We start from the raw sequence: 18444 nt of genomic DNA, 5'->3' as shown, positions 1-18444 counted from the left end.
AATTATTATGTATATGGACCGGGACGGATAGATAACAGCTTGATTGCGGAGCTACCCGACGGGGGGTAACACCTAACTCTAAAGACGTGACAGGTAGAGAGGTGGACAAGGGTACAGGGGTTAGGAATCTGCCAAGAACCAAATTCTAGCGCGATCGGTCGACGGGGCTGGCTTTCGTAAACTGTACAATACCTTAGGTACCTACCTATGTAGGTAACATATGCAGATACCTCTGTAGTAGAACCGGCACGATAACAACGGGGTACTTATTCCTCTCTCTCCGTTCTGTGTCTTTCTTTTTCTTTTTCCCGATGTCTTAGACAGTACCACAGTAATCATAATCTCTCTTTCTTCCGGTCTCGACTCGACATTACTTTTTCCTAATAAAGAACGTGTTAGTCCTTATTCCGAGTACGGTACCGTAAGATCAGCCCAACGAGCTAAAAGCAGTGCCGCAAGATCAGCGTCAGCATCAGTCTTCAGCTAAAAGATCATCCCTCACATCGTTCTGTCCTTTTAGGTGGTACTAAGTACCCATTACATTCGTTTAAACCCATCCTTCTAACCGCCCTTTGTGGCGTTTCATTTACAGCCGCGAAACGAGTTGAAGCAATAGGATTCCGCGACGTTCTCGTTCTCGTCGCAACACAAATAGTGATTCATTCCAGTCACTTGACAGATCCGCAGACCGTATAACACGGAACTCTACCTAGAAGTTCTCGCGCGAAGTAGTGAAGCTAGGCGAAAGCCAGACGTCTAACACCTTGCCAAGCTAACCGAGTTGATGTATTTCGAGACGCAATAGCGATAGGAGGATATACGCAAAATGGGCGAATCCCTGAGGAATGGTCTGAAATGGCTGCTTTCTATTCTCATAGTCTCACAAGTTCAAGCTTTCTATATTCCGGGTAAGCTGAATCTAGGCGCCCAGTCTATGTTGACGCGCCCACTTCAAGTATGCGACGTCTAACGAATTCTATACGAACACAGGTTGGTCGGTAAAGAGTTACAAGGAAGGCGAACACATTCCTTTACTCGTTAATAAAGTCTATTCCGATAATACGCAACTACAATATGCCTACTACGATCTTCCGTTCGTCTGCCCGCCCACGGGTAAAAGCCACGGCCCCGGTCTACTAAGCGGCCAGAGCATCTCACTCAACCTCGGAGAAGTTCTTCGTGGTGACCGGATTATGACTTCAGATATTGATCTTACCATGGGGCAAGACAGAGAATGTAGTTTTCTATGCGAGCAAGTGGTTACAAGGAAAGATCTAAGGAGAGCTAAGGAGCTGGTTAGGGAAGGATACGTGGTAGAGTGGATCGTCGACAATCTACCCGGCGCCACTAGTTTCGTTACCGTCGACAAGTCGAGAAAGTATTATGCTGCCGGCTTTAAGCTCGGCTTTACTGATTACTCGTCAAGCACTGGAAAGCCGCGCTACTTCCTCAACAACCATCACACCATCGTTATTCGATACAGGGCGGCGGCAGGTCGAGCCGGCGAGAAGGGAGGTAAAGTAGTCGTCGGTTTCGAGGTCTATACCAAAAGCATTGGCCCGAATGTCAAGCGAGACAACGGCTGCCCTGTCGATCTTCACGATGTTGAAGATCGCTTCGAACTCTACATGGCCCCAAATAAGACGACCGATTTCCAGACGCAGTATCCCCGCTCGTCTTACCACCCCGCGGCGATCGAAGAAGGCGATGATGATGATACCATCTCCATCCCGTACTCGTATTCTGTGTACTTCCGCGAAGACGAGTCGGTCGAATGGAACCGTCGTTGGGATTTATACTTTGTTAACTCGGAGGAGGGCTCTCGAATCCACTGGCTAGCTATTGTCAACTCCCTGATTATCTGTGGCCTGCTCACTGGTATCGTTCTCATGATCTTGGCCAAGACGATCAGGTCCGATATCAAAGGATGCAAGGAAGGTTCTATCGAAGATGGCAAGTTACGCAAGGGAAAGCCTGGCAAGCGTAGTCCTAAATCTGAAAAGGCAGGATTTGGCGTCCTCGAGAGAGAAGCCGATGTGGATAAGGAAATAGAAGTGACATCCGATGATGAAGCGCTAGAGGATGTCGCGGGCTGGAAGCTTTTACATGCGGATGTCTTTAGGAAGCCCGAGTATGGTCATCTGCTCGCTCCGCTTGTCGGGTCAGGCATGCAGCTTCTATTCATGGCCATTGGTTTGGTTTTGCTAAGTGCTATTGGCATCTTGAACCCTAGTTTTCGCGGCGGCTTCCTTAGCGCTGGGTTCGGCCTCTTCGTATTTGCGGGCGTCTTCTCTGGTTACTTCTCCGCAAGAGTATACAAGACCTTTGACGGAAAAGACTTTGGGAAGAATGCTCTTGTTACGGCATTCTTATTTCCTGGCTTACTGTTTGGTCTGATCTTTATACTAAACCTCTTCGTTTGGGCGCAAGCTTCTAGCACTGCTATACCATTCGGAACTTTGATAGCTATTGTGCTACTATGGCTTTGCATTCAGGTCCCGCTAGTATATCTGGGCTCTTGGTATGGGTTCGTCCGCACAGGCGCATGGGAACATCCTACCAAGACTACGAGCATCCCTCGCCAAGTCCCTAACCAAGCTTGGTATACCAAGAAGTTACAGTCGATCCTCCTTGCCGGCCTAGTTCCATTTGCTGTGATTTTTATCGAGCTTCTCTTCGTATTCCAGTCGCTATGGCAGGATAAGAGCGGGTACTACTACGTCTTCGGTTTCCTAGCTGTCGTCTCCGTTATCCTGGTTCTGACTATTGCCGAGGTCACGGTTGTGACGATCTATGTCCAGCTCTGCTCCGAGAACTATCACTGGTGGTGGCAATCCTTCTTCGTGGGCGGCGGAAGTGCCATATGGGTGTTTCTATACAGCATCTGGTACTACTTCGCCAACCTGCATATATCGGGCTTCGTGAGCTCCATGCTATTCTTCGTATATAGCTTTATGGCGTGCTGTGTGTACGGACTTCTTACTGGCACCGTGGGATTCCTGACGGCGTATGCATTCGTCAGGAGGATATATGGGTGAGTGCATCAATCTTACTATTATATTATGACGAATTATAACATTACTAACATGTGTTTTTAGTGCTATTAAGGCAGACTAGATGATTAATCAATGAGCGAACGTGATAACGTATTAATGAGACGGATATAATATTTCATATCTTTGCTTTTTTATGACTTTCATGTATATTTGGGGGTTCTTCTTTTGGCAGTGCTAAGCTCCTATCATGAGGTCTCGACCATATTGGTTGGATAAAAGGCGGACGTAAGTTTTTGAGCCTAAGTATCTCGAAGATGTTGCCGCCTTCTGTTAAGCCGACCTTACGTTCATAAGCCGTTGTCTAATATCTCAAGGCCTTTGGGACACGTCGATTCCTTACGACATGTCGTTACTAGCGGCTCTAATCAATCTACACGATATAAGTCAACTTGTGATGGCATTTTTATACATTTGTATATACTTCAAGCTATGACTATATAAAGAAATAACTTATTTACTGCCAATGATGTGTATAACGCTTGCTTGGGTAAAAAAATATGCGCATAAAATTGTAGCATGAAGTAAACACAAATATATACGACTTAAATCCTCGCTCGTCTAACCTCCAGAGACTAGCCCAACCTCTCGCTCATAGCTTGCTCTGGCCAGACCTCCGTTCGATGGCGAGCCAGACCCCGTCACCTTCGGCCATGATGTTTCCTGTGAGATATTAGCATTCGAGTCAGCTTATATTATATATATATATGCCTTTCCCCGATTAAGGGAAAAAGACAGGAAGTAATGCTCACCGTTCTTATCTTCTAACGTGCCCCTGACGTATATCTTCCGACCCTCTTTCCGCACCACGCGCCCGCGGATCAGCAGGATCTGCGGGAGCCGGATCGCACGATGATAATGTGTTGTAAAACGGACCGTATACGCGCCGTTTGCTACAGTTTTCTTCGTTAGTAGTCTGCTGCAGCGTACCCGATTCTATCGCATGCTAGGGGTAGGTTAGGTAGGTAGGCAAGGGAGAGATATAAAGGGAGCAGACTCACCAGCCTGGGCATTCGCAGCCGTCCCCATGACCTCGTCCATAAGCAGCCCGTGCATACCACCGTGCATAATGCCCGGGAAGCTCTGGCAGTCCTCTCCCAGATCGACCAGGGCGTTGAACAGCACGAACGGGTTTCGCTGGTTCTCGCCGTTTTCTTTACCGCCGCCGCTTAGGAGGGCTTCTGATGCGGACAGCGCGTTTTTCTGCTTCTTTTCCTTGTCCCCTCCTTTGCTGCTGCGGCTGCTCTTATTGCTATCGGATGGGGCCGAGCCCCCGGCGGGAGACACCTCGCCGGTGCCGCCGAAGGAAGGAATGGAGGAGGAGGATGATCTGGGTTTCATGGACTTGACGAGTCGATAAAAGGTCACGGATGCGCGGGCGGTTGTGGGACTGTTCATGGTCTTGCGCACGAGGCTGGAGTCGCCGTTGGGTACTACGATCATAAGAGTTAGTTAACTAAAAGCCGGTTTATAAGAACTTGGTTCTTCGATGATACGTACACGGCCGCCGGTCCGGCACGCCGATTTCAAGAATAGCCGGGTCCGAGAGGAGCGCTGCGCACCAGGGAATCGCCTTGAAGTGCGCGAGGGGGTCCGCGACTACCTGGTTGTGCTCTGTGGGCTTTGTCGCCGGATCGGCCGGGTTCGAGGCGGAGGAGGAGGAGGAGGACATGATGAGCGAGGGATTAGATGGTATGACTTGGAGTATATGTAGGTTGCGAAAGCCTTTGTTTGAAAGGTCGATTGAAGAAACCTAAGAGCAATCACTTCAGTCAAATGGAATAGACGGGTGTATGGCCGAATTCGATAGTCAGTACACGAGAAGATCGAGTGTGTGCGCCTCAGCCCTTACACCGGAGGGCGTATGTCAACTCTGAGATTCTCGTCCAGCGCGTGAGTGATATATATGTATATATATATATATATAATATTATTAGCTAGGTACAAGGATAAGATAAGTAACAAAAGCAAAAACCCGGGGAAGCCATGAAGTCCTCTTTAAAGCGTACTGTGTGTGTGCAATAGGGGGATCATTCACACATACGCAGCACCAAGCTGGTTTTCAAGCAAGCTGTGAGGTCATTGTTTCAGCTATTCGTCGATCAGAGTAACCTACCATCCCGCGTATCCACTGCCACCTAGTCAGCTCCAGGGAACCGAACCGGTAGGTAGCCTTGTATTTGATAATGTCGAGCGAACAGGTGGCCGCTCCTTGATAGATGTGGATGACGCTGTGCCCAGCTGACCTGCCGGGCTGTATTAGATGCAGCGATGGCGGACGCCACTAAGATACTAGAGCGCGCCAGGTCGTGTTGATCTACGGGGTTCAGACTCGCGAGACCGAGGTTGTCAGAATCAGCCGCCGAACTCCTAACGTATACACTATTGTCTGGGCATATTCAATATATGTATCTGTTAGGATGGGAAGAACTTTGCTATGATGTTGAGTTGGAGTATGTCAAATTGACAACCGTACCATAGGCGGTTTTCATAAAGGGGATCTCCTGGCTGAAGTTAGCCTCAGAAGTAGATCTGCAGAGAAGTCATGGCGGCAATGCCGTATTAAACGAGCGTTGGGGTTTGTTCAGAACGAAAAAGCAAAAAAAATAAATAAAAAATAGAAAGGGAATTGACAATATACGCCACCTAGGCCGTTATATATTTCCACATGTGAGTTCCAACTCACCAGTGTCTTAACTGTCAAAGCTTCAAGAAACTAGTAATTTACAAAACTAAAACAGATGCAATGGGAAAGGGGCTGCTAACAATTGTTGTATATAATACTTCTCTCTATGTCATGCCTTGCTATTCCATGTATCCATACCTATGCACAGGGACCCCAAGTCCTCAGTCATCGCGAGCCAGACTCCAACTCGTCATGCTGCACCCAAGCACGGTATATGCCATAAACGCCTACACTCCGATAATGCTACCGCAAATCTATCATATGAACAACTTTTGTCTAGATGTTGAACAGTATCTTCAACCGCTCCCACGTATAGAAGCTCACAGCACCCATAGGTAACACCTTCACATAACCAATCGACAATCCGACGAAGAACCCGGAGATCCCTCGTTCTCTAAAGATCATAGCCGCCGTCTGACCTATTCGCAAACGGTGACCATCCCCCACAGCTCCGCTAACTTGCTGTCGCCGTCTGATCACCTCTAGCGGGTAAGACACGGTTTGTGATACAACACCCGCGAGCCCTCCGGCTATCAGCTCAGCCCATGCTTGAAGCGGTGCAGGCTTATCGGCAGGGGCATTGGCAGGTTTAGCAAGAGTAGTATATTTTCGAATAGACGGTAGACGGAAGAGATCGCTCACGGTGTCATGAGTTAAAAATGACACGCCGGCGTACGGTACCATACCCAAGAGAGTTGTAGAAAACCCCCTATAAAAATTAACCAGGCCAGAGCGAGGGGTTACGGACTGCGCTGTTGCTATTGCGGTTGTAGCTATATTCCCTGTGACACCTGACCCGGCCCCTGTATTCACAACAGGTGGCTTTGATAGAGGGTGCTCGTGATAAATCTTCTTGCAGATATCGACAAGCGACGGTCGCGTAGCCTTCGTTTCAAATGCCATCCGCACGCGAAGAATCTCTAAAGGATATGTGAAGAAGACCGATGTCACACCGGCCAACGCACCGGACGTGAATCGTCGTAACCACGTTTCATTTTCGCGGTTTGAGCCGATAAGCAAGGCGCGGTATTGCTCGTAGGCAACAAATTTTACGGCGGCGTAAGGGTATATTTTTAGGAGGGTCGCCGAGTGTCCGCGAAATAATCCCAAGACTCCGTCGCGAGCGTATATGTCGCGTATCGCTAGCCCGAAGCCGGCCCACGAACCCTGATACTTTGCGAACTGCGGATTGCTGGTCTGGAAGAGGATCTTGACTCGATCGAGAGGAGCGACGGTAGTCTTGGCCTGGAGACAAATTGTGAGCACGCGACCAGTTTGAGCATTGGATAGACAATAATACATACAGCACACCCTGCGAGACCTCCAGCGACAAAAGAACGAAGGACATAGTCCATACTATGTTTATCCGGCCGTTTCCCCTTCATTGTTATCGGTGGTTTACCATCGACTGAATCTGTGCTTGGACTTCGCGCCGTAGCCCCCGTGACGGCATTGCTAGCTTTCCTGGCAACGCCGTCCATTTTGCTGACGATGGTATTGGCATTTTCCTCTCCTTGAGATGTGAACTCGGACCTGGCGGCATGATTTACAGCAGCCGATGGCATTACTACGCCACCGACCTTGTATCTGATATAATGCAATATACGCTACGTAAATAAAAAAGAGTAAAAAAGTTAATAGTACATGTCTATGTTAATCGGGTCCGCCTCGTGAGGTTTCTCGGGTGTCGCGTAAGGGTGTGATGAGGGGGTGTCGGCAGAGACGAAAGTTGGTGGGAAAACGGATGGAGATTTGCGGTGCCCCGGATTTTGCGCTGACGAAGCGATTTACTACCTTGTAGAACAGCCGCGAACGTCACTTCCTTTTTATTAGTTAGTTATACATACCTTAGGTACACTACTGACATAATGTATGCATCTTCACCCCCTGCAAATACCCCGAGTCCCGAGCCGAGGCTTGCCGAAGCTTAGCCCGTCTACCCGATACGATTTTAAGCCAACAGCTCCGCCTTCGAGTTTTTACACTATCACGAGACCTCTCACAGCGTATATATACATAGTCCTTAAGCTGTAATAACTGCTTAGGTGATCATCACGAGATGTTTTGGATTGGAGTGGGTTTTACGAATCGGTGTATTCACTAGACTTATGCATGCTAACGCACTATCCGCCAGTGGAGAGGTCAATGTTTCAATTAGCGAGGTGAAGACGCTAGAATATGAATATCCTGTAAATTTCGTTGACATAGTCAATCCTGCAAAGTCAACCATAAACCATACATAATAAGTACACGTCTATTATGAAGTACACAATCCATGTATATGCCAACCTACTTGCATGTGGCTTTGTTCTCCGGTTTGGACGAGTTTGCCCCAAGCCATACCCCGAGGGACAAAAAACTCTTCAGAAAGATGAGATGGCCAATATCCTTTCAACCCATAAGGTCCCTAATCCCTACTTAGAGTCCTCGCCGTATAGAGCTTCGATTCGGTCCATTTCCTCTTGCTTCGTTGCCTTGATCTCGTCCTTCTTCGCGTTGTACTTAACATTCCGGGGGTCATGGATTGGATTTTCCGGGCTAGTTTTCCATTCCTTCTTGATCATTTCATCCCTTGTATACATATTCAACCCTTTGCCAGTTCCGTCTTCCTTCATCTCTCTCTGTCGTCTTTCCCGGAACGCTGCATATGCAGCCTTAACCCTTCTATCGGCGTGCCTCTCAACGTTCATTCTATGTCCACCCGGCACAACCGCATCTAGGATTTCTAGGGCGATATCCATTCCCGACCCCTCCATCGCCGGAAGCTTTTTATCATCATCAAGCTGAGAATCAAGCTGAGACAGGTTGAGACCTTGATTTGTTTTCTTAACGGCCGTCTTGGAATTCTTAGGTCCAGGGCGAGTTGGTAGACTCTTTTCCTCTTCGGCAGCAAGAGCTTCCTTTTCGGCCTTTTTCCGGGCTTGCTCTGCCTTCTTTGCTTCCTGCGCCTCTCTGGATATAAGTTAGCATATGGCTTGTCAGGTTTGTCCTTTGTCTCTTATAATCCAATTATATGAATGAACAATTGAAAAGGAAAAGTATGCAGCGCACTTCTTGGAATTATTTTTAGCACCCCTGTCCCAATCGGCGGCCTCTTCCGCGGCCTTCTTCGCGTTCTCTGCGGCAGCCTTGTTAGCAGCGGTCTCAGCTTTTCGGGCTTGGCCGGCGGCCTTCTTGCTACCGTCGCCTCCTTTTTTCCCAGCCATGGGTTGAAATAATAAGAGTGGTAATTATATATTTGCTTGCTTCAGTATTATGGGTCTCCCCACAGAGATGGGACAGACAAGCAGACAAGGCTATCAAGATGTGACCTGTCAATACATAGGACGGAGAAGAGGGGTAGAACCTTACTACCTATGTATGTAGTACCTAGCGGGGCTGCGGATTGACATCATGCAAGGCGTTATATGCCTAATGCGAGTATAATATTGTGGATATACACGCTTAGAAGCTATGTCTAGCCTATGCAAATAATTATATTTTTAATTTAGAATCGGTACTTAGAAGCTTATAAGGACGTTGAACTAATTGCCGATTGATACAGTAAAAGTCGACGGCACACTCTAGCTAAGATAGACTTATTACTTGCAAAGCTATCATCCATGGCTTTTTCTACTTTCATTCTGTTGGTTCCAAATTCGAGGATTGGTGAGGCTGAATAGAGCTGGCGGTTATACAAGAGAGATCATTGGTTGCTGATGCCGTGTGCACTGCCCACCACTACCTAATATATACACGTAGACAGAAGCGGTCTGAATACAAACAGAAGTGAACATGGAAGTTCGACTTTAGTAGCGTGATATTTTCTTCAATGGGAGCTAAGAGCACTAAGAGCACACCGAATTCATTAAGATACTTCTTTCGTGATGTCAGCCAATTCTCTAACTCGTCCTTATAAGCCTAAATATAAGCCTAAACATCAGAAATTCAAATCATCATATATACAGCAAGATATCTCAAACATAACTCACTACGATGTTGAGGAGAACAAAGACTACGAACCACCTAAACAACCGTACCCAAAGCCGGCATATCCATATCGAAAGTTAGAGGGGACAGATATTCGGCTGCTCCGCATCGTACCAGGAACTGGCGCCATTGAATGCCTTCTTCACCAGATACCTCTTGAAGAACGGACACCTCTCGGAGAATGGGCACCGAGTTATTTCAATGCCCTATCTTATGTATGGGGCGATATGACGGATAAGATGACCATTTTACTAGAAGGCGAACCTTTTCAAGTCACGAGAAATTTATTTAGAGCTCTCTACGAAATCAGAGAGATGCCCGACGATCTTGGTTTCCCCGATGACTATTTCTGGATCGACGCCATCTGTATCAACCAAGAAGACGTAGAAGAAAGGTCTCAACAAATACAACGTATGACTGATATATATCGTATTGGCTTTACCGTCGTTTGGCTTGGGCCCATACACAGAATACCTACAAAGAGCTCACCCAAAAAGTCATTACGAAATGCCCGCTCACCCAAGTCTCAAATATCGTATGACGAAGCGATTGGGATCTTGTTCGAGAAAGCTAGGTCAATGTGGATGGAATGGGAACCTGTGGATGACAATGACAACTTGATTATAAATGAAACATTCGGTCGCGCTTACAGGGCAGTCATGATTGTGATGGATGACATATTGCGTCGGCCGTGGTTTGAGAGGATATGGACGATTCAGGAGGCCTGCCTATATAAAAAACCGATTGTTTATGTTGGACATCACAGCGTATTCCTAGATGATCTCATAGAATTCTTTTCATACTTCGCCAAGAAGAACCGAATCCTTTCCATCACCCCAGGAAGTATGAGAATTGCCGCCATACAGGGTATCAATCAATTATATATAAATGCCCGCCGGGACCAAGTCGACAACCCAAGGAGATTGAGAACAGTGGAGGTCTTTTCTCAAATACTCATGGCTGTCGACGTCAAAAAATCTACGGATCCTCGGGATCAAGTATACGGTCTACTAGGTATACTCAAGGATATCATAGGAGAAGAACTCCCAGACGAGTTATTGCCGAACTACCATCTGTCCTGTGCCGAGACGTATTGGGCCTATGCTGCATTCTTGTTTCAGTCAGCTGGAGACTTAAAATTGCTTGACTGTAGCTGCAATGAGCTCCAAGGTGTACCCTCCTGGGTCACTGACTTCCGTTACGTATGCCGGGGCCCCTCGGCATTTGTACCATCTGTATATGTGTCACCTGACAAAAGGATTCTACATCTACAGGGTTGCATATTGGGGACATTCCGCAGTGTCCTCAATGGACTTAACCAGAATACTATAGCGCCACGCCGTGAGAAAATACCGGTTGAGTTGACGAACTGCATAAAGGCTTTCGAGGAGCACATCCTTGAACCCTCGGCATCCATGAGAGGGATAACAATCAAAGAGGCTTTAAACAACATGATAGAAAATGTGAGCAGGTATATTCACTTAGAGAGCGCTGAATTGTTCTACGAGGTCTACAGCACTCTGCGTGATTCGCGTAGGAGTAGAAGGTCACGAACCGCAAAGAAAAAATGGACGAAAAAAATAAGCATGATAGAAGTCTCATTCGTCGTCCATTTCATAAGACCTTGTTTATTACTCCATGATGGTACAATTCTCCACGCTCAAAGAACTGATATTGAGGTGAGAACCGGCGATCTAATATGCCTGTTTAAGGGGTCTGATCGACCTAGCATATTGCGTGCCTCCGGCGAGAATTTTACCTTCCTAGGCCAGTGTAGGGTGGGAGGCGGACCTCTTGAGGAAAAGATATTAGACGATGATTTCTGGGCTAGTGCGCATATAGAGGAAATTAAATTGATCTAGGAAGCTAATGGGAAGAAATGTATTGGAATATAATATTTATAATCTGAGGTGTGCTGCTCCCTCAAGTACTGTCACTACAACTTAGGAAGATATATCTACTAGAGATAGATGCCTTCGACTAAGGAACTTGTTAGACTGTTGGTAAAAAATTATAAAGGCCTCCGATGTATATTCCCAACAGTGAAAAAGTCGATTGGTAGGCGGCTATAGCTACCTAAGGTAGAAAGTAATTGGTTGCCAATGCTTCTCCTACTGCGCTACGAAGCCCACATATGTACAACGTATTTGATATTTAACATAGTTTCGAAGGCCTACTAGACCTTGAGAAATTCTACGAACTTTTTATTCAACTTAAGTAGGCTACTTCATTATGTTCCACAAGATTCATAAGACAGTAGTTCGACACCTCCACTCCAACACTTGGCTCATACCCACCCCGCCGACAGTGCCAATAGAAGACGACGGAATAGAAGATGTAATGCAGAAGTTTTCGTCTTTTATGCTTTCAATGCCCGCTGATAGCCGCGACGACGAAAGAGTCCTACGGGGAGTATTTGGCAGCTCATATAATGCTCTCCTCGAAATAACGGCTGATATTCTGGTGAATCCATGGTTCTCAAGGACTTGGACGATCCAAGAAGCTTGCATATCTCCAGCTCTTACATTCTATATCGGCCGTCATCATATACTCTGGGGAAAACTAGAAATTTTAGTGGACACACTTACAGGAATCTACAAGCCTCTGCTAATTACCACAGGGGCGAAAAGGATAAAGGCGATACAAAGGATTCAGGGAATGTTCTTTTCTACTTACGAGAATAGCTATAGCGATTTCAACCCGAGCAAGATGACAACACCGGAGGTTTTTGCAAGGCTGTTGGTTGAAACACAGGATAAGGAACCCCAGGATCCTCGGGGCCACATTTACGGAATTTTAGGTCTTCTTGAATTTCTAGGAAAGGATATACCAGCCGAGTTAATGCCTGACTATAATCAGCCGTACGAGGATCTCTACTGGAAATGCACGGCCTATGTTCTGCGTTCAACTGGCGACTTACGGCTTCTTGGGTGTATGGCAAATGATGTTGAAATTGGAACTTGATTATCGGAAATATCTGGAATACAGACTTAAATGCCAGCCATCCGTGTCTATCTCATCAGACAATCGGACATTAATTCTTCATGTGATCCTAATAGGAACGCATAAAAATCACGTTGACTGGTCTTTCGACGTAGCCGCCTGCCCACTTGAGCAAATGCCCGAAGCTCTACTAAGCCGTCTTCGAGAGATGGAGGAACAAATTCTCATACCTTCGGCAGGAATGAGTGGGATGACTGTCGAGGAGTGCTTGGATGGTTTTGCTAAGAACGCAATCATCTTTAACCAATGGGGCCTTGAGTAGTACCGACGCACATTTCGCAAACTATGCGACACCCATAACGAAATGTCCTCGAAGTCAAAGAAGAAAATGTACAGAGACGAGCATACTCTGTTATATTCTATGGCGGATGACTTTAGTCGTACAGTTATGCTACTTTCCAACGGAACTATTGTGCGATTGCTGAGGCAAGATGCCGAATTACAAACTGGGGACCTTGTATGCCTATTTAAAGGGGCTGCGCAAGCTAGTGTGGTGCGACCTTATGGAGACAACTATCTATTTATAAGTCAATGCCATATAAGAACTCGACCGCTTGTTTTTGAGGAATAGAACGAAGAGTTCTGGGCGGGGAGAGAATTGATAGAGTTCAGATTGGTATAGACTCAGTCATATTATTTTTGGTTCCAAGAAAGCGAGAAAGAGGGAAAGCGACTGACTATCGTCACATGGAACTATATCATTCAGATTCATTTCGAGATTTCATCCATAGATCATGTATGCATTAGACCTCATAGTGTACTGAATAGAATAGAGTAGTTATTAAGGATAGAGTAATAACTTTGGTGTTACTTGTCTTTATATCCTTTTACTGTATCTTATATAAAATAGGTCGAAGGTCTATTCTGACTAACATTTAAGAAGCAAGTATTAAAATTGATAGAGTCACTAGCTAGTAATATACCCCGATAACTTGCGCCTAATATCAAACATTTGGACCTAAGGATTATGATGTCTTGTTATACATAACAAGAGGAATAGTTATATATAGGAAGAAACTACGTATCGTGATATAAGAAGAACCTAGAAACTATCTACCTATCATGAGGTGAGCCTAGAAGGCATGGAAACAACTTCGGGGTTCCGTAAGAAACTCCAACCTAAACTATAGAGGCACATGACTAAGAATTAATATTCTATATGAACCAACTACTATAAATGACTGATGTCTGCGTAAATAATGGCTTGGCGAGAAGAGACAGTTAGGTCTACAATTATTAATGATCAGGACTTGGCGAGGCTATGTTGATTGATCGGTCAATATTTGAGACTACCAATATCGGCTGCCTTGCAGGCCATTTTATAACAACCCTCTCAATTCTCTGCAGCACCTTGCCTCTAATTTCTTATATAAGAAATGCCTATACTAGGTACCTACTAGGTAGGTAGTAACTAGAATGAGAGGACTAGTCCTGAAGCGACAGGTAGAGCTAGAGATGGTTAAGGGTAGTAGTTGGGGGCTTAGGAGTGGGGGAAAGTCTCCCAAGTTTGGAATATGTTTATAATTTGTGTGTCGTGGGTGCGGCTGAAGGAAGGGTTGCGATGTCGCACCACCTATAAAAATCCTTCATTCTAATCCCCATGTTTCTATTAGCGCTCCGGTTAGAGAAGAGTAGGGTTACACTTTCAACGATTAAGATGATGGGCTGGAGTGACCAGCCTTATTAGTTTAATTTCAATGTCTAAAGTCTTTTTATTATTTGTAATTACTCTTCTTGAGCGTTGCTTCGCATGCACCGCCGACTACCTAGTAACGTAAATCACAAACTAATTCAAAACTGGTCAGCTATACAGGGGTTCTCTACTTATGTGATATCTATAAGAATAGGAAGATCTCTATATTGTCTTGTTTCCTCTAGCCCCCCTTCTTTCCCTCCAAATACTAGACTACACAGGGTGTGTTTATTCCCCAGACTAACAGCGGGTAACGTCCGTGGCATTCAACTTATACTCCCATCAACCCCCGTACCTCTTGAACTCGCATCATGTCTCGACACTCCGGCCTGATGCCGTCGGCAAGAGACCATTACGAGCCTAGAGACCGGCGTCGTCGTCGTCGGAAAAAGGACCCGTACCATTACAGTGCAGCATTTATGCGCGAGACGATGGAGGTAACTGATAAAGAGGAATCTAGAGCCTGTTCATTTCTTTTCAAGTCGTTGTTTTGGTTTATGCCAATTGTCCTTTCTGGACTTCTAGTCGCCATCCTCGTCATATACACCCTAGCCATTAAAGATAATAGTGCTAGCATCGACCCGGACAGTATCGAGTTCCAGCTTTATAAAAACACTCGCTTCCAGGAGTGCTCCAGCCAGAGCTCGTCCGCCGTCGAGTGCACATTTCTACAGTATAACCTGGCAACGGACAGTCGAGGGTTTACCGACTTTTCACCCAACCCAAGCGAGAACTATATGGTCAAGCTGTGGCTGCCGGCGGACCGGTCTGACTACGAAGGAGCTCGATACACGTGGTGTGATGTTGCCAGCTGCTTAAGCGGCTTCAAGGTGATACCATCGACGCCGCGGCCTGCCGCCTTCTACACGCTCTCGCTCACGACTACGCTGCTCACCACCATGACCATATGGAGTGCCTCGTGGTGGATGTTCAAGCTATTTACCTCCGATCCCGACGAGTGCGGCGAGGGTCTCGGTAAGATCTTTTGGGTCCTCGCGATATTTGACACCGTAACCGTTGCGTTTTGGTGGGTTAGCCTTTTCATGTTCATGCAGGCTTCGAACCCCTTGCACTTTGTCCCCCTGTCGGTGTTGAACTGGGTCACGGTGTGGCGATACGCACGCTCACTACACTTCCACCCCGTGAAGTGCGCCTTTGAACCCGACTCGACGCCGCATCGAGTCCTAATGTGGGTCTTGTACCTCCTGACGGTGGCCCAATGGATCGCTTCCTGCGTTGTTTTCGGTTTATACTACGGGGACATTGTGTCCATGTTCGGGAGGGGTCGCTATGCCCGATACGACTGCCACGAGGACAGGATCGACGCCGCTCCTGGCGCTTCTTCGTGTTCTTCGGCTGAGCTGTGCTCCAAGGACTGGCTGCTAGGCGACCCGGGTTTTGAACAGAGCGTCTACTACGGAGATTTACTGGTGGCCATATTCTGGATCTCGACTGTCGTGGCATTAGCTCCGATCCTGGGTCTCGTCTTCGAGGGATTTCGTCGGTTATATCGAGATCAGGATTTCTTCCCGAGCAAAACTTCTAGGTTCCTGAAGAAGTGGAGCAGCAACGCCTCCCTTGAGTTTGTTCTTCTGGGCTTATTCTTCGCTGTATTTGTTTTAGACATTTTAACGATTGTTGACATTTTCCGAGAGACGGGTGATAACGATCGAGCAGGGACATTCGCGTTTGACTTATCTTGCCGGGCTGTTCACGTTTCCTTAAGCCCGTGGAAATATTTCTTAGATATAAATGAGTTTGAGAGAGCATTTAAGATAGCAAAAACCTGGTTTAATGTTTAAAAATATATAGATTAGGGTTCTTGTTGGCTCTGGAGTCGTTCTTCGTGGGGACTACTATACATTAATGATTACGTGCCTCTGAGAATAGGGGGGAGGGGTGTCTTCCCGATAGACTTGCTATCCAGCGGCTACCCTACGAGGTGGCCATATTGTCTGACATTTATACAGAATTATTTCCCATGGTTATTAAAGGGAGGGATAATTACATTATCCAATACGGAGACTTAGGAGGCAAGCACATTTTATTTCATAAAGACAAGAGAAATGGAGGTGTAAGCAAAGCCACGAAAAAAAATGCGATGCCGCATCCGCATTGTATATTTAATAAACCATCCTCCAGTAACGCCTGTGGCTTTTGGGGAGACCTGAATAGGTATAGTATACGCAGAAACGAAACAACCCTCTCCCCCTTTTCCTTATTAACGAGCCTAAAACGCCGCAAACTCCCTTTCCTCAAGGTTCCGCCCTAAGGCCTAATACCCTTCGGACTAAGATGTCCACTTCAAGACACGAACTCCGTATTTACCCCCCCCTTACGTAGTCCAGCTCTTTTCGACAGAGAACAAATTAACCGGCCCTCTTTCCCGTCGATGGAGAAGGGGGTGGCATGTAGCGTACACATTATCTCAATCCTGCACCGCGCAACGCGGAAACATCTCGAGGTGGACATTAACCACAAATAAACAATATAAAAACAAGGTGCAATGCGTGGCGTAGCAAGAAAACCATAGCCCTTATACTTCCTCCCTGAATATCGATCTTCGTTCTGACGTCGGGCTATCGTGCTTAGCCCCTGCAATCGCCTTGGTCGCCGCGACGTTTGTGTCGATTGGCCGGGGACTCACGCCCCTCATGCTTATATTGCTAGGCTCAGCTGCGTCGTCATCGAACGGATTGCGGCCACCTCCAATGCCCAGATTTCCGTTTCCGTTGCCACCAATAGGCGCACCCTGGTCGCGGCTTAACGTACGTCCTCTTCGCTCATCGGCCGCTAGGTTCACGTTGCTGTATCCGGTGCCATTCACATGTTGTTGTTGCTGTTGCTGGCGTAGTCCCTGTCCACGCAGGCCAAGTTCCTGTTCTTCGTAGCCGTAGCCGTAGTACCCGTCCGCCTCGTGGCCAACGCGTGAGTCCCAGGCTTCGTCCGGGTCGAGGGGTCCGAAACCGCGGCGGGACGGGCGCTCGTACGCGCCGCTCGCGGACCTATTGGCGCTGCTGCGCAACGCGCGCCATTTGTCGCTTACCCAGCTACGAATACCACCCGGCGCCGGCTGCGGTGGCCCGTACGAGGACGAGGGTTCGGAGCGCGCGAAGGGGATGTAGGATGAGAGAGGTGGGGCAGGGAGCTGTCGCGACGAGGATCTGTTAGCTTGTAGTCATATACTACCTAAGATAGGCTAACTACCTAGAGAGGAACATGAAGTATGGCTCCGATTATGCCCGGCAAGTAAGACAAGCATGATGCAGTGATCAGGGAAGAGGAGACAGCAGTGGATGATAGGTAGTGGTTGGAGGAAGAGAGGGCATGGAAAATTGGGGGGGGCACTTACGCCTAACCGCCTTGCGCGCAGCTGCGTGAAGACGATCCAGCCGACCGAGGCTACGATCAGCAACACAACCAGGACTATGAAGAAGGTCCCGACAGGGCTGACCATTTTCGGTCGCGGGTGTGGTCCGGGATGTTTGTCGGGTTGGGGATCGTCTAGAGAAAAAAAAAACACGGCGGTCGACAGGGCCGGGAAGATCAGATGGAAAGAGTGGCGAAACTACGTAAGGTAGGGATAGAAGGTAGAAGGTGTTGTGGGCCGTGGACAATAGGTCGACAGAAGAGGTAGCGAGGTAGGATCTAGTCGTCAGTATGTCTTACAATGCGAAGTTGGAGTTGAGGCTGATGACATTCTTTTTCCGGCAGCGTTGCGGCGTTGCGGCGTTGTTGCTTGCCCATCCTTGCCATCGGGTGCTGCTGCGGGTCTCTTGAAGCTTTGGGTCTTTTCGGTGGGTCCAACTTAGCGTGGTTATGGGCATGCAAGCATGGCATGGATACCGTATCGAGTTACCCGATTTAGGTGCTAGCCCCTGCTTTCTTCAGTGGAGTCAGCTATGGGACTGGGGGAAGGTAGGTCCAGAAGGTCTCCACTTAGAATGACGTTAGACGTTAGACTTAAACGGTTATGGCCTGTGCAGATTGGGGGAATATTCTTAGCATTAGGTAATGTTACCCGGTTACATACAGGATGC

General features: G+C 47.3%; 8 protein-coding genes across 8 annotated transcripts; 4 read left to right on the top strand and 4 right to left on the bottom strand.

Annotated features, from left to right (window-relative positions):
* Positions 1–204: 204 nt before the first annotated feature.
* On the top strand, positions 205–3571 carry F4817DRAFT_327259 (Nonaspanin). Its single transcript, XM_049302006.1, has 3 exons — positions 205–908; positions 991–3034; positions 3099–3571. Exons 1-3 carry the CDS (start codon positions 827–829, stop codon positions 3115–3117), a joined length of 2145 nt encoding a protein of 714 aa, XP_049162484.1. The 5' UTR covers positions 205–826; the 3' UTR covers positions 3118–3571.
* Positions 3545–4809, bottom strand: F4817DRAFT_241076 (HotDog domain-containing protein). The gene is made up of 4 exons (XM_049299033.1): positions 4554–4809; positions 4055–4486; positions 3806–3946; positions 3545–3716 (listed from the first exon to the last, which is right to left on the bottom strand). The coding sequence occupies exons 1-4, from the start codon at positions 4723–4725 to the stop codon at positions 3646–3648; spliced, it is 816 nt and encodes a 271-aa protein (XP_049162483.1). The 5' UTR covers positions 4726–4809; the 3' UTR covers positions 3545–3645.
* A 1206-nt stretch (positions 4810–6015) lies between these two features.
* Positions 6016–7304, bottom strand: F4817DRAFT_312615 (mitochondrial carrier; the record flags this gene model as incomplete). The annotated part of the gene is made up of 2 exons (XM_049300149.1): positions 6016–6984; positions 7044–7304. The coding sequence occupies 2 exons, from the start codon at positions 7302–7304 to the stop codon at positions 6016–6018; spliced, it is 1230 nt and encodes a 409-aa protein (XP_049162482.1).
* A 433-nt stretch (positions 7305–7737) lies between these two features.
* On the bottom strand, positions 7738–9403 carry F4817DRAFT_327252 (uncharacterized protein). Its single transcript, XM_049302005.1, has 3 exons — positions 9094–9403; positions 8791–9035; positions 7738–8691 (listed from the first exon to the last, which is right to left on the bottom strand). The coding sequence occupies exons 2-3, from the start codon at positions 8943–8945 to the stop codon at positions 8154–8156; spliced, it is 693 nt and encodes a 230-aa protein (XP_049162481.1). The 5' UTR covers positions 8946–9035; positions 9094–9403; the 3' UTR covers positions 7738–8153.
* A 79-nt stretch (positions 9404–9482) lies between these two features.
* Positions 9483–11851, top strand: F4817DRAFT_240902 (HET-domain-containing protein). Its single transcript, XM_049299032.1, has one exon. It carries the CDS (start codon positions 9606–9608, stop codon positions 11568–11570), a length of 1965 nt encoding a protein of 654 aa, XP_049162480.1. The 5' UTR covers positions 9483–9605; the 3' UTR covers positions 11571–11851.
* Positions 11852–11940: 89 nt separating this feature from the next.
* On the top strand, positions 11941–12672 carry F4817DRAFT_368118 (uncharacterized protein; the record flags this gene model as incomplete). Its single annotated transcript, XM_049307207.1, has 1 exon — positions 11941–12672. The coding sequence occupies one exon, from the start codon at positions 11941–11943 to the stop codon at positions 12670–12672; it is 732 nt and encodes a 243-aa protein (XP_049162479.1).
* Positions 12673–14715: 2043 nt separating this feature from the next.
* Positions 14716–16385, top strand: F4817DRAFT_368116 (uncharacterized protein; the record flags this gene model as incomplete). Its single annotated transcript, XM_049307206.1, has 1 exon — positions 14716–16385. One exon carries the CDS (start codon positions 14716–14718, stop codon positions 16204–16206), a length of 1491 nt encoding a protein of 496 aa, XP_049162478.1. The 3' UTR covers positions 16207–16385.
* Positions 16386–16430: 45 nt separating this feature from the next.
* On the bottom strand, positions 16431–18306 carry F4817DRAFT_327246 (uncharacterized protein). The gene is made up of 2 exons (XM_049302004.1): positions 17757–18306; positions 16431–17552 (listed from the first exon to the last, which is right to left on the bottom strand). The coding sequence occupies exons 1-2, from the start codon at positions 17859–17861 to the stop codon at positions 16941–16943; spliced, it is 717 nt and encodes a 238-aa protein (XP_049162477.1). The 5' UTR covers positions 17862–18306; the 3' UTR covers positions 16431–16940.
* Positions 18307–18444: the final 138 nt, after the last annotated feature.

Source organism: Daldinia loculata (assembly GCF_022478755.1).
Source record: "Daldinia loculata strain CBS 113971 unplaced genomic scaffold F4817scaffold_6, whole genome shotgun sequence".
NCBI lineage: Eukaryota > Fungi > Ascomycota > Sordariomycetes > Xylariales > Hypoxylaceae > Daldinia > Daldinia loculata.
This window is presented reverse-complemented; position numbering and strand designations above follow the sequence as displayed.

What these genes read in the sequence shown, in the direction of transcription:
- F4817DRAFT_240902 (XM_049299032.1), top strand. Translation starts at nt 9,606, where the DNA reads ATGTCAGCCAATTCTCTAACTCGTCCTTATAAGCCTAAATATAAGCCT.
- F4817DRAFT_327246 (XM_049302004.1), bottom strand. Translation starts at nt 17,861, where the DNA reads ATGGTCAGCCCTGTCGGGACCTTCTTCATAGTCCTGGTTGTGTTGCTG. An exon ending in TGCGCGCAAGGCGGTTAGGC is followed by an intron (nt 17,553 to 17,756) that starts GTAAGTGCCCCC and finishes TCGTCGCGACAG; the next exon opens with CTCCCTGCCCCACCTCTCTC.
- F4817DRAFT_327252 (XM_049302005.1), bottom strand. Translation starts at nt 8,945, where the DNA reads ATGGCTGGGAAAAAAGGAGGCGACGGTAGCAAGAAGGCCGCCGGCCAA. An exon ending in GCTAAAAATAATTCCAAGAA is followed by an intron (nt 8,692 to 8,790) that starts GTGCGCTGCATA and finishes ACTTATATCCAG; the next exon opens with AGAGGCGCAGGAAGCAAAGA.
- F4817DRAFT_241076 (XM_049299033.1), bottom strand. Translation starts at nt 4,725, where the DNA reads ATGTCCTCCTCCTCCTCCTCCGCCTCGAACCCGGCCGATCCGGCGACA. An exon ending in CGTGCCGGACCGGCGGCCGT is followed by an intron (nt 4,487 to 4,553) that starts GTACGTATCATC and finishes TTATGATCGTAG; the next exon opens with TACCCAACGGCGACTCCAGC. An exon ending in CACGTTAGAAGATAAGAACG is followed by an intron (nt 3,717 to 3,805) that starts GTGAGCATTACT and finishes AATATCTCACAG; the next exon opens with GAAACATCATGGCCGAAGGT.
- F4817DRAFT_327259 (XM_049302006.1), top strand. Translation starts at nt 827, where the DNA reads ATGGGCGAATCCCTGAGGAATGGTCTGAAATGGCTGCTTTCTATTCTC. An exon ending in TCAAGCTTTCTATATTCCGG is followed by an intron (nt 909 to 990) that starts GTAAGCTGAATC and finishes ATACGAACACAG; the next exon opens with GTTGGTCGGTAAAGAGTTAC.